This window comes from Pygocentrus nattereri, chromosome 15, assembly GCF_015220715.1.
Source record: "Pygocentrus nattereri isolate fPygNat1 chromosome 15, fPygNat1.pri, whole genome shotgun sequence".
Taxonomy (NCBI): Eukaryota; Metazoa; Chordata; class Actinopteri; order Characiformes; family Serrasalmidae; genus Pygocentrus; species Pygocentrus nattereri.
The window spans coordinates 20,011,137-20,026,248 of NC_051225.1; the positions used below are offsets into that span (position 1 = coordinate 20,011,137).

General features: G+C 40.2%; 1 protein-coding gene across 3 annotated transcripts in view; it reads left to right on the forward strand.

Annotated features, from left to right (window-relative positions):
* si:ch211-51h4.2 overlaps positions 1–15,112 on the forward strand; it is a 162,275-nt gene that overhangs the window by 144,596 nt on the left and 2,567 nt on the right. For all 3 annotated transcript variants that reach the window (XM_037545287.1, XM_017722588.2, XM_037545288.1), the window contains exons 14-17: positions 12,764–12,878; positions 14,089–14,191; positions 14,403–14,472; positions 14,818–14,921. In XM_037545287.1, the coding sequence (XP_037401184.1) occupies positions 12,764–12,878; positions 14,089–14,191; positions 14,403–14,472; positions 14,818–14,921 (392 nt within the window). The remainder of the gene's footprint in view (positions 1–12,763; positions 12,879–14,088; positions 14,192–14,402; positions 14,473–14,817; positions 14,922–15,112) is intronic.

Sequence of the window (15,112 nt, forward strand, 5' to 3'; positions counted from 1 at the left end):
TCTAGAAAAGATAAAGGGGCCAGGAGCGACAGTGACAATGAAAAACTCCCTCAGAGCTGAGGAAGAAACCTTGGGAGGAGCCAAGGCTCACTAGGGGGGACCCATCCTCCTCTGGTCAAACTGCCTACAAATGATTATACTACTAATATTAATAGCAGTAGTATTAGTAGTAGTAATAGCTAGGAGTCTATGAAAACATCAATGTAGATTTCTGGGCAGCTAGTCCAAGGTAGGTGTCGGTAACTGGGGCGCAGGCAACTGGTCTGAAGTGGCTAGCAGGAGGGCTCGACAGTCAGTCGTCCTTCAGTGTCCGGCGGACATGTGGGCGGTTGTATACTCAGAAAAAAGGCAGGGAGATGGAATTAGTTTTATTCTGTTTGAACGTAAAACAGGGAATGTAAACATTTCCAGAGTGCAGCTAACGACTCCAGCAGATCTGACTATGACAGCTTAACTAAAAGGAGAGAACCAGAAGGACACACAGACACAAGAGCACTCTGAAACAGTTTGGCATCCCTCCGCTCCACCGTCCACAAACCTGAGTGACCGCGTGCGAGCAGCAGGACGACAGCACCAGCGTCTCAGTTTACTATAATTCCCTGTGTCCATGGACCCCTGGATCTGCTGCCTTTATCTAAGGGGGAACATTAGCTACCAAAAGCTAAACTGAACAAGTGAGTTTTCAGCCTAGTTTTAAAGATTGAGACTGGGGCTATCCATTTTACTCCATAAAATACTTAATATACACACCTCACAACAATTGAATTAGCAGGTGTATTAATAGTAAGAACCTGGTTTTGTTGAAACTAACCATGCTGATCAACTCAGCACATAGCAAAAGGCATCTTACAGGCTTAAAATGTGTATTAATTAAATGATTGACTCACAAGCTTGAATTGTCCTTCTGCCCTAAGTAGTATTAAACCCAGGCTGAATAGCAAGTGGCTTCCTATTCCATATATAGTGCACTATGTTAAGTTATGAAATCTTGACTTCGTCACCTAAATAGTACAGAAGGTAATTTTGAGCTTGGGGCTAACATAAAACTTAAAATTCATAGTTACTCTGTTGACGTCACACAATCCTTCTGCCACCATTTTGCTAGGCAACTTCACGATGCCTTTTGAGTGCATTGGTGTTTTGTATTGCTAAGATAACAAAGCCAGAACTGATCCAACATAGGCAGTAAAACCCCTTTTTCCTTTTTTGGAACACTCAGTTTAAAAATATTTTTTAAGCATATTAATTTATACATTTGAACATATTTATATGCGTGGTAGGGTTTGATACCATTGGAAGTGCAACTCCTTAGTGAAGTAAGTAAAGTATAGAAGCTTGTGGTTTGGGACAGAGCATTAGATCAGCCAGTGAGACGTGTTCAGTCCAGCAGCTCCAGTGGCTGATTAACTGATCATTACACAAACATAAACTCATGTAAGCTTCGTAATCACCAGCTTCTTGTTTGAAATTCAGTCTACATTTGAAGCACCTCAGTGTAAGTGCAGCACTTTCACTAAGGTGAAAGATTCAGATAATAAGCTGGCGAATAAGAAGCTAACTTCAGCTGTGTATATATTTAGGTTTATTATTTAAGAGCATTTGCACTTTTGGTCGCCATTTTTATCAGTTTTGTAAAATCTCACACATTGGAATTGACTGAACTCTGGCGATATGCAGACTATGTGGTTCCAGTCTATCAAACTAATTAATCTCCTCATGGTGTTTTCTGGAGACTGCATTTAAAGTCTTATTATCTTTTCATGATTTTCATGGTCATACTGATGTATCAGAACTGAGCTGTCAGAGCAGCTACCAAAATCGCAATGTAATCAGATACTATGAATAGGGGCACTGGAAACTGGCATTATCTTTGCAATAATTAGCCAAGCGAAGGTAGTGAAGGTTTCTGCATTAAACATAGCTTTCTCACATTGTATATCTATCATTATATGTCTATTATGTGACCAAAAAACAACAAATCAACTGTATTATGCAGTGATGGTTGATAGTTGCTTACCATCAATAGCATACTCTGAACAAACTGCTTTACATGGCAGAGTAATTTTCCATTGCAATTATTTTTATAAATAACAAATTATTTATTGAAAATGTGTAAAGTTTGTATGATTTAAGATTTTATGTTGTTGCCATTGTATGAAAGCAATAAGCCACTAAAATTAGAATGCCCAGCAGCTACATTTTTCCCTTTTTGTGTGTTGCTACATGAAATTTTACAGTATTTTTATAAGATTTTGTTGGTGTTAACATACCAAATCAGCATCCAGTTTCAAGTGTCAAGACTGCTGCAAAGGTTGGTTAACATTGTCATTTTATGTAGCTAACATTGAAATTCAGCAATGGTGGACAGTAACTAAGTAAATGTAATGTACTGTACTTAAGTAATTTTAACATGTATCTGTACTTTACTTATGTATTTCCATTTTGGGCAACTTTTTACTTTCACTCCACTACATTTCAAAGTAAAATATCTTACTTTTTACTCCACTACATTTTGAGAAATCTGTCGTTCCTTTTGGTTTTTGTGTGTATAAAAATGCAACTTGTAAAAACAAAGAAGTGCAAAGCAAGAACATCAATCAGGGCCCAGCAGTCACTTTATTCTGAGCTTGTTTTGACCTGTTGGTCATACTGACCCAGTGCAGCAGCGTAAAAATTTGGGAGCACATTCGTCTACCTAAATGATGAACTAACCTAACTTTGTGTAAATAAACCACACTATAGAAATATGTACACATATGCAGTCATATGTTTCGTTTTTTCTGAATTCATACAAACACTTTCATTTTACAGTAAATTGGTTTCGGTTTGTTTATGTTTATGAACAGAGACCTACAGATCAATATAGTAAAGAAAAACTAATTTGTGATCCTGAGTTTAAAGACTCAAAGAAAGTTTAAAGAAAAAAAGTTTTTATTCAACTTGTGACTAATTTACAAAGTAATCTTAAACTGGAACTTCACCTTAAAAGAATTTTCACCTAAAATGAGTTCATGAAGCGAGTCTTGATAGCAGGACATCAGTGCCATAAATAATCTTTTAGTACTTTTACTTTTGATACGTAAGTACATTTGAATGCAAATACATTTGCACTTTTACTCAAGTTGAAGTCTAGAGTAAAGACTTCTACATTTACTGGAGTAATATTTTACCTTGGTTATCTCTACTTTAGCTCAAGTACATGATTTGTGTACTTCATCCACCTCTGAAATTCAGTGCCTTGTTGGTTAATAAATGGAACCTTTGTGAAACAGAAAGGTACCAAAACATGAAAAGAAGTTAACATGAGTTGTGAAGCTTACATTTTCACATACTCGGATTTCTTTCATTGATAAATTTTGAATGCAGGTTCAAAAGGATAAAATGTGTATATTATCATTGCTTACAACAGAGACAATCAGCTACCACTTTTTTGCCTGAAATGGAGTGTACTCAATTTCAGTTTCTATTTACCAAGACTTTTTTTATCCATTTTAGCACATACAGGTAAAAAGAGGGAATGGGAAAGCATTCAGGATGTTTTAAACCACAGAATTTTGCAATGTGAACAAATACAATGGCATAATAGAAGTTATAATCAACTTCTTATGCACTGTCACAGTGTCCTAAAATTGTTAACATTCTCCTTTGAATAGAATGGCTAACAATAGGACCTGAAGTTTAAAACAGGATTGTGCACAACCAAGGGCTGAGGTTGTCCTAAACATATTTTATGAAATTTTAAGTTAGGATGCTTCTGTGTTTTCCTACCTGGAGTTATCATATGATTATGAATTTAAGAACTGTTATTCTGTAGTGACTGTTGCCCTGAATTCAGTCCTAACTGAAGTCGTCACAGTGGCTAAACAGATAAGATTTTGGAGTCAAGATTTAATGTGGCCTGATTGTTATTTACTATTCTAGAAAGGAACTAATCTTTGAACTATGATAAGTGATTCTGAGTGATTTTCAGTAGCAGTGTATAAAAAGAGTCTTTATACAGCTGGAACATTTCTGCTGAAAAGATTCTCCTGTTCGGCATTGTTTGAATAGACGCTGCCTACGGATCATTTTACAGTTCACCTCTACACAGTAATTGCAAAGCATAAAGGAATGATGGACATGGACAGCCTGAATCACAGTTACTTCAGCTCCATCACCAGAAATCTATTCTGAACTCACATGGAGAGAGATGGAGAGGGAGAGAGAGAGGAGGAAAAAAACATATGAAAAGAGCCAAGGGTTGATTTGCCAGGTTGAGACAGCCATGAAAGATTGAAATGTCAGATATGACTCAGAACTGTCGGGCCTGTGAAGATCACAGGCGCTGCACACGCAAGCGGAAATGCGACAAACGCAATGTGAAAAACCTGCTTTTAACACCATGTATCACAAGCACCGTATTATGGCTTTTATAACACCCTTTCACTTCAGGATGTTTTTCATGAGTACTGTTGGTTTTTTTTAAACCCTCATTTGATGCTAGGGTATGTGGTTGAACTCATTGTGCCCAGAGCCAGGAGCGCTTTTTAAAGATCAGCGCTGCTCCTTCATTGTCGCAACACAATTTTTGTTTTAGCCCAAAATGCCATAACGATCTGTCCCCGGAGAAAGCAGTGGCCTTTAAGACTTCACCTTTCCAGTGCATGTAACCCCAAGGAGAGTCTCCCTCTCTTTCTGTCTCTCTCTGTCTCACTCCAACCCAGGGCAAGGTGAAGAAAGCTCCTTTAATATTAATCTCATTCTCCACATCAGATAGACTGGCTGTGGCTTCAGGTACTTTTTTCTTTTGCTTTGTATCTTCCATTGTTAGGAGTATCTTGGGCAGCAGAGGCAGGAAAGAGAGCATTTAGACCTCTTCTAGTGCTGAGGCATCCAGGCCCATAGCCAGTGGACTTGGACATGTTTTTTCTGGCTTTGTATGAAAGCTTACTTACTTGCAAATACATAAACATTTAAATGGTCATGGGCTGGAGGTTAGGGAACTGGCCTTGTGACCGGAAGGTTGCCAGTTCGATCCCCAGAGCTGACAGTACATGACTGAGATGTCCTTGAGCAAGACACCTAACCCCAAACTGCTCCCCAGGTGATGTGGATAGGGCTGCCCACTGCTCTGGGCAAGTGTGCTCACTAGTGTGTATGTGGTGTTTCACTTCACAGATGTGGAGGTGAAATTTCCCCATTGTGGGACTAATAAGGGTCATTTAATCTTAATCAAATGCTTGGGCTCCCTTTCTCAAATAATATTTTTTGTTGATTGTTTAGGCGAAAAACACATCCTCTTAATATTGCAGAAAAATGCCATATCGTTCCTGCCATATCTCCAAAAGGATAACTTTACAGGAGAAGGAAAAAATGTACTTTATTGTTTATGTGAGTCAATGGAACCAGACTTTTTACCTCAGTCATTTTGGGCCATTTCCTTTAAGTTAATTCTAAATTTACAAACAGAGTAAAAGTACAAGAGCATTTCTAAATTATGTCAAATACTGAAAATGGAGATACAAGGTTCTCTTCTGACAACAGCAATGTTTTAAGTTAACTTACATTCACTTAAAAGCTCAGCAAGGCATGAAATTTGACCATTGGTGTTAAACTTTTGTGCACAACTGTAAAATCCATGAGCACATTTAATGCTGGACAGTGTTGATAAATTCATTATTCATAACATTTTTTGAAAACTTCATGCAAATATTTCAGTTACCATTAATAAAGTTTGTTCCCTTTTTCCTAAGTACTGTCACTTTATAGTAAAAAAAGTCTTAATACACAGTATCTCAAAAGTGAGTACACCCCTCACATTTCTGCAAATATTTTATTATATCTTTTTATGGGACAACACTATAGAAATGAAACTTGGATTTAACTTAAAGTAGTCAGTGTTCAGCTTGCATAGCAGTATAGATTTACTGTCCTCTGAAAAGAACTCAACACACAGCCATTATTGTCTAAATAGCTGGCAACACAAGTGAGTACACCTCACAGAGGTCCACAGGTTGCTACTGGAATCCTCTCCCACTCCTCCATGATGATATGACGGAGTTGGTGGATGATAGGCACCTTGTGCGTCTCCTTCTGCTTGAGGATGCCCCACAGGTGTTCAATTGGGTTTAGGTCTGGAGACATACTTGGCCAGTCCATCACCTTTACCTTTCATCAAGGCAGTTGTCATCTTGGAGGTGTGTTTGGGGTCGTTATCAAGTTGGAAAACTGCCATGCGGCGCAGTTTCAGAAGGGAAAGGATCATGCTCTGCTTCAGAATGTCACAGTACATGTTGGAATTCATGTTTCCCTCAATGAACTGCAGCTCCCCAGTGCCAGCAGCACTCATGCAGCACCAGGCCATGATGCTACCACCACCATGCTTGACTGTAGGCAAGAGACAGTTGTCTTGGTACTCCTCAACAGGATGCCACTACACATGCTGGACACCATCTTTGTCTTGTCAGACCACAGGACATGGTTTCAGTAATCCATATACTTAGACTGCTTATCTTCAGCAAACTGTTTCTGAGCTTTCTTGTGCGTCAGCTTCGGAAGAGGCTTCCTTCTGGGACAACAGCCATGCAGACCGAGTTGATGCATTGTGTGGAGTATGGCCTGAGCACTTACAGGCTCCCACTACCACAATCTCGACCAAGATGGCGGCGCGTGAACAACGTGAGGCTCAGCGTCTCTGTTTCTTTGTTTTTTTATCTACTTTTGACTGGACTACTCATCCCAAATTGCTCGGCATTGCTGTTCTACAGCAGACAGGAGCTTCTGGACATCAGAACTCAAACCTCCGACAGTTTTATCGCCGATCTCCAGAACACCGGAGGCTGCACACTCTTCCCGGCCGGGCGGAAGTGCACGCAGACGGCGACGAGAACGTAAACAAAGGCGGGGCAGGCACGGAGGGCTACGAGCTAAGCTAAAGCTTATACCACACCGGCTGCCCTTACCCAGCATTTTCCTCGCCAATGTCCGTTCTCTGGCTAACAAAATGGACGAAATACGGCTCTCCATCACCAACGACAGACGGATTATGGACGCAAACGTCATGATTTTCACCGAAACATGTCTAAACAACGGCTGCCCAGACAACGTTATTGAGTTAGCAGGATGACACACACCGAGCTGATAGGATAGCAGAGGACTCCGGCAAGACCAGAGGTGGAGGTTTGTGGATTTATATTAACAAAGCTTGGTGCACAGACTCTGCTACTACCGAGAGACAATGCTCACCTAATGTGGAGTTTATAATGGTCAAATGCAGACCTTATTATCTCCCAAGAGAAATAAATTCCATCATACTCATATACTGTAGTGTATATCCCCCCGGATGCTAAGGCTAAGATGGCTATGACAGAACTTTATGCAGCCATTAGCAAACACCAGACCAAACACCCGGACGCTGCTTTTATTGTTGCTGGTGACTTCAACCACTCCAACCTGAAAACAGTCCTCCCCAGATTCCACCAACATGTCTCCTGCCATACCAGAGGGGACAAAACTTTGGACCAGGTTTATTCCAACCTGCCTGGGGCATACAAAGCAACACCCCTCCCCCACATTGGACAATCTGACCATCTCTCCCTTTTCCTCACACCTCGATACACACCACTCATCCAACGTGTGAAACCCCCTGTGAGGACAATAAAAGTGTGGCCAGAGGGGACAGATGCTGTGCTCTAGGACCGGTTTAAAAACACTGATTGGAATATGTTCACTCACACTGACTTGGATTAGTACGCCTCATCTGTACTGGACCACATCTCCACCACTATAGGCAGTGTCACCACCCAGAAACAGATCACCATGTACCCCAACCAAAAGCCTTGGATAAACCGGGATGTTCGTCTCCTGGTGAAGGCCCTCAACATCTCCTTCAGGTCAGGAGATACACAGGCCTACAGTGCAGCCAGGGCTGAGCTGAAGAAGGGCATCAAAAAGGCCAAACACCACTACAAAGGGAAGGTAGAAGAACACTTTTCCAACTCCGACCCCCGACGTATGTGGCAAGGACTCCAGATTATCACAGATTACAAGACCATCAACCTCCCCCGCCTCCTCTGATGTTCCCTTCCTCAACGAGCTCAACAATTTCTACGCCCGTTTTGAGAGAGGGAACCCAACAACTGCAACCAAGGCAGATGTGTCTGCAGACCACCAACCACTAACTCTTTCTCCCACCGATGTAGGAGCGGCGCTGGGCAGGATTAAAGTCCACAAGGCTGCGGATCCTGATGGCATCCCTGGACGTGTTCTCAGAGCATGTTCTGGAGAGTGCTGACGGACATATTCAACCTGTCCTTGGCCTGTGCTGTGGTACCAAGCTGTTTCAAAACCACCTCCATCGTCCCGATACCCAAAAATTCCAAACCATCATGATTGAATGACTACTGCCCTGTAGCCCTCACCCCAATCATCATAAAGTGCTTTGAGCAGCTGGTCCTAGCACATCTCAAATCCTGCCCCCCGGCACCCTGGACGCCCACCAATTTGCATACCGGCAGAATAGGAGCACAGAGGATGCAGTCTCCATAGCACTGCACTCTGTCCTCTCACACCTGGACAATAAAAATACCTCCGTCAGGATGCTGTTCGTAGACTTCAGTTCAGCATTTAACACAGTCATCCCCTCAAAACTCATCACAAAACTCGCAGACTTGGGCATTAGTTCCCTCATGTGCAACTGGTTACTGTACTTCTTGACCAACACACCAATAACACACAGACTTAAACACCACTCAACACCACTTACCGGCACTCACATCTGTTGTATATACTGCCCATTATTGTATATACTGTGTAAATATTCTACCTGTTCATAAGTACATACTTATCCCCCTTCATATTTATAACCTGTTCATAGTCCTTTATACCCTTACATGTTTATTCATAGTTCATAGTACTTTATACCCCTTCATATTTATAACCTGTACATTCTTGTTTATAACCTGTATAACCCCCTTCATGTCTATACCCCCTCATATTTTTAACCTGTATATACTATACTTACTGTACATTTGTAACATACATATTTATATTTCTGCTAAGCACTTCTGGATGGATGCAAACTGCATTTCGTTGCTTTGTACTTGCGATATACTCAATGACAAAGTTGAATTCTATTCTATTCTATTCTATTCTATTCTATTCTATTCTATTCTACTGACCTTCCACTTCTTCAACCTCTGCAGCAATGCTGGAAGCACTCATGCATCTATTTGTTGAAGCCAACCTCTGGATATGATGCTGAACACGTGGATTCAACTTCTTTGGTCGAGCCTGATGGGTGGAACCTGTCCTGGAAAACCACTGTATGACCTTGGCCACCGTGCTATAGCTCAGTTTCAGGGTGTTAGCAATCTTCTTATAGCCTAGGCCATCTTTGTGGAGAGCAACAATTCTATTTCTCACATCTTTAGAGAGTTCTTTGCCATGTTGAATATCCAGTGGCCAGTAAGAGAGAATTGTACCCAAATTTAACAACCATGCTCCCCATTCACACATGGAACCTTGTAACTCTAACAAGTCACATGACACCAGAGAGGGACAATGACACAATTGGGCACAATTTAGATGGTCACTGTACGGTGCAGCTATTTAGACATTAATGGCTGTGTGTTGAGTTCTTTTCAGAGGACAGTAAATCTGTACACTATACAGGCTGTACACTGACTTATAGTTTAGTTATATCCAAGTTTCATTTCTGTAGTGTTGTCCCATTAAAAGAAAAGGGAGGGGTGTACTCACTTTTGTGAGATACTGTAACTTGTTTTAACTAGAACATTTTATGACCGAAGGGAAGCTTAACAGTACATCAAAGGCAGCCAGTAATGTAAACATTAGCCAAACAGAAAGCAGAAAGGAAAGTAGGATGAAGATTAATATCATTTCAGTATTGTTTTGTTTTATGTGTTCATTGCATGCATCTGTTAAAGTACATGCCTAGGGCCCATACTGGCTGACTGGTTCACCTTTCTTCCTAGATATTGATACTTGGTAGCTCCCAATTGAAAACAAACCACCGTTTCAGCTCAAATAAGCAAACATTAATCACCACAACTGTCTACATGTTTTATAGCACTGAATTGACCCATGATGTTTCTAAATGATCATGTCTTCTACTTTCTTTTACTGACATGATAAAAACACATTCAATTCACGTTCTTTTTGTTGTGGCATAAACATATGATTGCCATGAAAGCCAACGACTGTGGAAAGTAATTATAAACAGCTTAAATAATTACATCATCATCTTGAAGGTACACTACATAAGATTTGTGGATTTGGAGACCTCTCTGGTGAAAATGTGTAATTGCACACAATATGCAGAAGAACTTGTAATGCCAGTTGTGTTTTGGACCCCTTAAGTGCATGAATCTGATGATTGTGAGAACTTTGAAAAAGGATTCAAAAAGAACTCAAAACATGGTGATGGCCAGATCTTCTGAGGATGTGAAATATCTTCTATTGTTTTCATCAGTTTGAAGTTGATTTGGCATTTGGCCAAAATTTTGAGTCATTCAATAATTGTTACAGACCTAAAGAAAACTCAAGCCCTGTTTCAACTGGATTAGTTTTATCTGGAGTACAGTAATTTGAGTGATTAGAGAGATCTGTAATTTGAGAGATCTATGGTTTGATCTCATCAGTAATGAGGTCTGTTACTAATGTGATCCATTTGATACAGTATGAGTTCATGGTTCTGCTGAGTAATAATTGTGGAGTTAATTAGCTTCTGTAATTTGCCCAACTCAGAGCTTCCTCAGTAATAGTACAGTAATAGCACTAACAGGACTGTAATAGTACAATACTGATATGTGTTAATGGAGCTTGATTTGACCTAATCCTAAAATTCCTGACAGGCTTTGTGAAATCTGCAGCATGTTTGGCGATGGTTAAATTACAAGGAGAAGGACAACAAAGGTTCTCAAAGGCAATTCAAATTTCCTGCTTGTTGGGCAGCTGTGTTGTCCAAAAGCGTGATGTCTGTCACAGAACACTGACAGAACATTAGCGCAATGTTGTTTCAACCTGGGTGATTTGAGGTGACTTGGAGTTACAAAGATACCACTATACCACATGTATCGGCCAATCAAATCACACACAGATTGCATTACCTTGTCTACTAAAACTAATCCCTCCAGCATGGCTGTGATTGACACAAAAGGTAGAACAATGTAATACAAGAAATCTGCAACTGATGACCTAAATTGTTACCCTATTATAAGAGGGATTGTTACAGGCCTGAATAGAAGTATTTCACAAAAGTATTATATTACTATGAGTTGATATTTCATCTTACATCAATACAGTTCATTCCATTCTGCTGCTTGCTGCAGTAGCTATGCTAAAGAGTGTCTTACAAACCTGACACATCTTGTTTTGTTCCAATTTAACTCTTATATTATACCAAAGGGAACTTCAAACAGTGCTGTAAACATTAACCAGCCAGAAAAAAACATTTCCAAAAAAGGAAATTTACATTTGTGTTCTTTTATGATAAGCACCTTTGCAGTATGGCAGTAGTTGCTGTGTGCCCATATCATGTCTATAGCACAGCAGCTCCGCTCATTCATACTGAAGTGATAAGTAGCCCAGACTGCTTTGAATGAGGCATGATACATGGCAGCCAATCAGAATGTACATTTAATTTGCACATATCCATCTTCAAAGCACAGTGACAAAAACAGCCTTTAGTTTAATTCTAAAGGATTTATAACATTTGTGATATAAAACCACACAAATGTTACAAATGGAACTTGGAAAAAAAATACAAGAAAAATGCCAGATTGGGGGCCTTTCATTTTGTTATAAGCCCAGCCACTACTAAAATTTGTATGACACCAATACTGGTGTACTGGCATAGACAATATATAACCGCCTGGCAAAAGGCACGTGGTGTCTGTCAACCCAGCATAATAAACCACAGCTTTACCACAGTTTGTTCTTCGGGAATTCACTTCCTGCATTGTAGATGGCTCAGCCAGAAAACCTAATGCGCACTGTTTCAGGCTTTCTGCCTTTGTAAGAAACTCTGCCAGACTAGGTTGCTCCTAGTTCCTGGTATCACATATTTGCATTACTAAGTCAGAAATCAATATTTACTGGTAAAGTGTACACAGAGGTGGTGTTTATGATGGTCCTTCACTGATCTCCTTTTGTTTTCACTCAGGTGCACATTCATGTAAGCAGATCATTATGAGCAAATGGCAAAGTGTGCAGGCAAACATTTATGTGTTTCTCCCCTGTAGAGTAAGATTCCATTCCAGCCTTCTTCAAGAAGGCACTGAGTGTCCTCTGGTGGCACCTGCTGGGTATTACAGCCCTCCTCCTGAGGTGCACAGAAACTAAAGTGAGACTTGGGCATGTACAGCAGTTTGAGAACCGCTATTAAAACAGCTCTCTCAGATCACTGTGAAGGAAGTGCAGCTCCATAACAAAGCCATAATGTGGTTATTTACTAATATATTTATATGTACATTTGCTATTTTGAATATAATCAAACAGAACATGCAGCAGCGCCGTAGTTGTGTTGTGAAATCAATTACTGGAAGTACAGAGGTGTATTTATTTCTGTAGTAAAAAAACAAAACGACACCCTCCAGAAAGAAAGAAACTACTCACATGAGTGCAGTGAAGCAGGCTGTTTTTATGAACTGTTATGTTTGTAGAGTACTAGAGATCTAGGCGCTGTGCCCCAATTCTGCAAGTTATTGATTTTCTGGGGATTTAAATGCTGTGAATAAATGCACTGATGGTTCTGTTTCCACAGATTATAACTCAAAGGTACAGGCGCTTCTCCTGGGTGGCGGAGTTGATCCAGATTTTCATCACCATCAGTATAACCGTGTCCTTCCTTGTTATGGGCTCTGCAATGAAGCATACAAGTATGTCTTAATTTTTAAAAGTATTTTATTACTGTTCTGTGTTTTTTAAGTATATTTGAAGAATATACGTGGAGTGTATATACACACACAAAAACATACACACATACATACATACATTCACATATATACACACACACATGCCTTTGGGAACACTTGGGGACAGAGCTATAACTTGTTGTTTTAAGATTGGAAGGATCTTTAATATATATATATATATTCCTGCTATTTTTTCTGACACTGAAAATGAGTAACTTGTCGCTGATTTGAAGTTAAATAAATGGTGTTTTTTGCACAGTACTATATAGATCATATATTTGCATTCTAAACGTGTCAAGTTTCATGAGATTATTACACAATTAGGTGTTGCATTTTAGTCATATAATCAAATAAGCTTCCACCTGTGATGAAGTTTCCGTAGGGAAATAGCCCTCACTTTCCATCAGATCCATGAGTAAACAAGAGATGGCCTTCTGTTAGCCTAGTTTTACCTGAAGCCCCCTATCAGGCAGTAGCATCATCCCCATTCCCCTTCCATGTACCCCTGTCAGCCTCCATGCGATTCACATTTAGAGTTCACCTTGGTCCACTGCTGACTCAAACCGCCTTTGGCGCTCTGACTGCTTGCTGCATTTGTCAAAGAAGCTGCAGTCTGTTTCTGGGCCCAGTCCAATGGAGCTCTCGCTGGAGAATGTCATCATGAATTATGTACAGTGCACGGCTCACCAGGATATGGATTGGAATGGCCTTTGTAACACAGTACAATGAATAGCATATGGCAGTGTTAATCAATTAATCAACATCCGAGTGAGCGCAGTCCCATATCTTGTTAACTATTAGTGGGGTAGTGGAGTATTTGGCAGTGGGAATAGGTTTGGTTTGACTGACTTAGCAATGGCAGTGTGTCAAAAGGATAAGTAAAAATGGCTGAGCTCATTTTTTTTAAAAATGAAGGTTAGAGAGTCAGAGAGCGAGAGAAAAGGACTTTTTTTCACAAAGTTGGATGTATTTTCCCCAGACTACCTTAACTAATTTAATCTGTCTTTTATAGGGGATGGTATGAATGTCATCTCGAGATAAAAAAAAATTGTCCTGCAGCTTCAGTAATGAACCCTTCAAAACTTGCCAAACCGTTTCCAATCATTGCGTCATCCTCCATGGCTGAAACCAAAATGTCTTCAATTACAGTTATAATTGAATTGTGTGCTTTCAGTCGATGGCCTTCTGAACGCACACTGGAAGGCCAATGCAGGGTGGCTGGTGAGAATCCAAGCGAGGATATTACCCCAAAGCTTCCAGAGCTGCACTGCAAGAAGGTAAATTCTCCCCAGCAATCTGAATTCAAATCAGCAGATCATTTCACGGACCATTTATTCCAGCCTTTCTGATCATTACTGCTCGCACACTCACTTCATGGCTCACCTTTTATGCTGCTGAAGGTTTTCAGTGCACTAAAACAATGCGTTTGATAAATTGCAGTAAATCCATTTTTGTAATTCTATAATTTGTGTTTTTCCTCCTCATCAGTGCCACCAGTGGTTTCGTGTCTTTCCTGGCGTTCGGGATCATTTTTGTCGTGTCGGCGTGTGATCCAAAGGTTGGTGCTTACTTGAGGCTGATACAGTTGCACATTTAATCATGGCAGCTGCTCAGACGTTACATACATAAGGGCTTAAGGAAATTGGTGCAATGTCTCTCTTTCCTCCCTTTGTCTCTTTCACTGCCTGTTTCAAATTGAGCTGGCACTTCTTCATGGCATACAAAGAACAGCCAACCATTGATTTGACTCAGAAAACAAGGAGGGTGCCATATCAAGTGCTGGAACTACAACTAGAATATATTTACCCACATATGAATTCTCCAAGGGATTTCCACAGTCGTGTGGTGCAATAGGGCTGGAAGAATATGGTTCATTATTTGTAATCTTGTTTTTTTTCCCTAGGGATTTGTCATAATGCTTGACAAGGTTGTTTCCTTCTCCTTAAACACTGAAGTGGGCTTTTTCATTTTTCTGATGCTGAGAGCTTCCAGATCAGAGCGATTTAAGTGAGTAACTTTCCTTTGCCTTTTCTCAAGGGGTGGACAAAAGACTGGCCAAATGTATAATAATAATAATTGTAATAATAATAATAATATTAGTAATGTTTTATGTTTATAGCACAGCTCAACGTCTGTTTACTTTACATTCCAAATTCTTGCTGTGTAATTTTGTGATGCTTGAAGCCATAATACTGCAT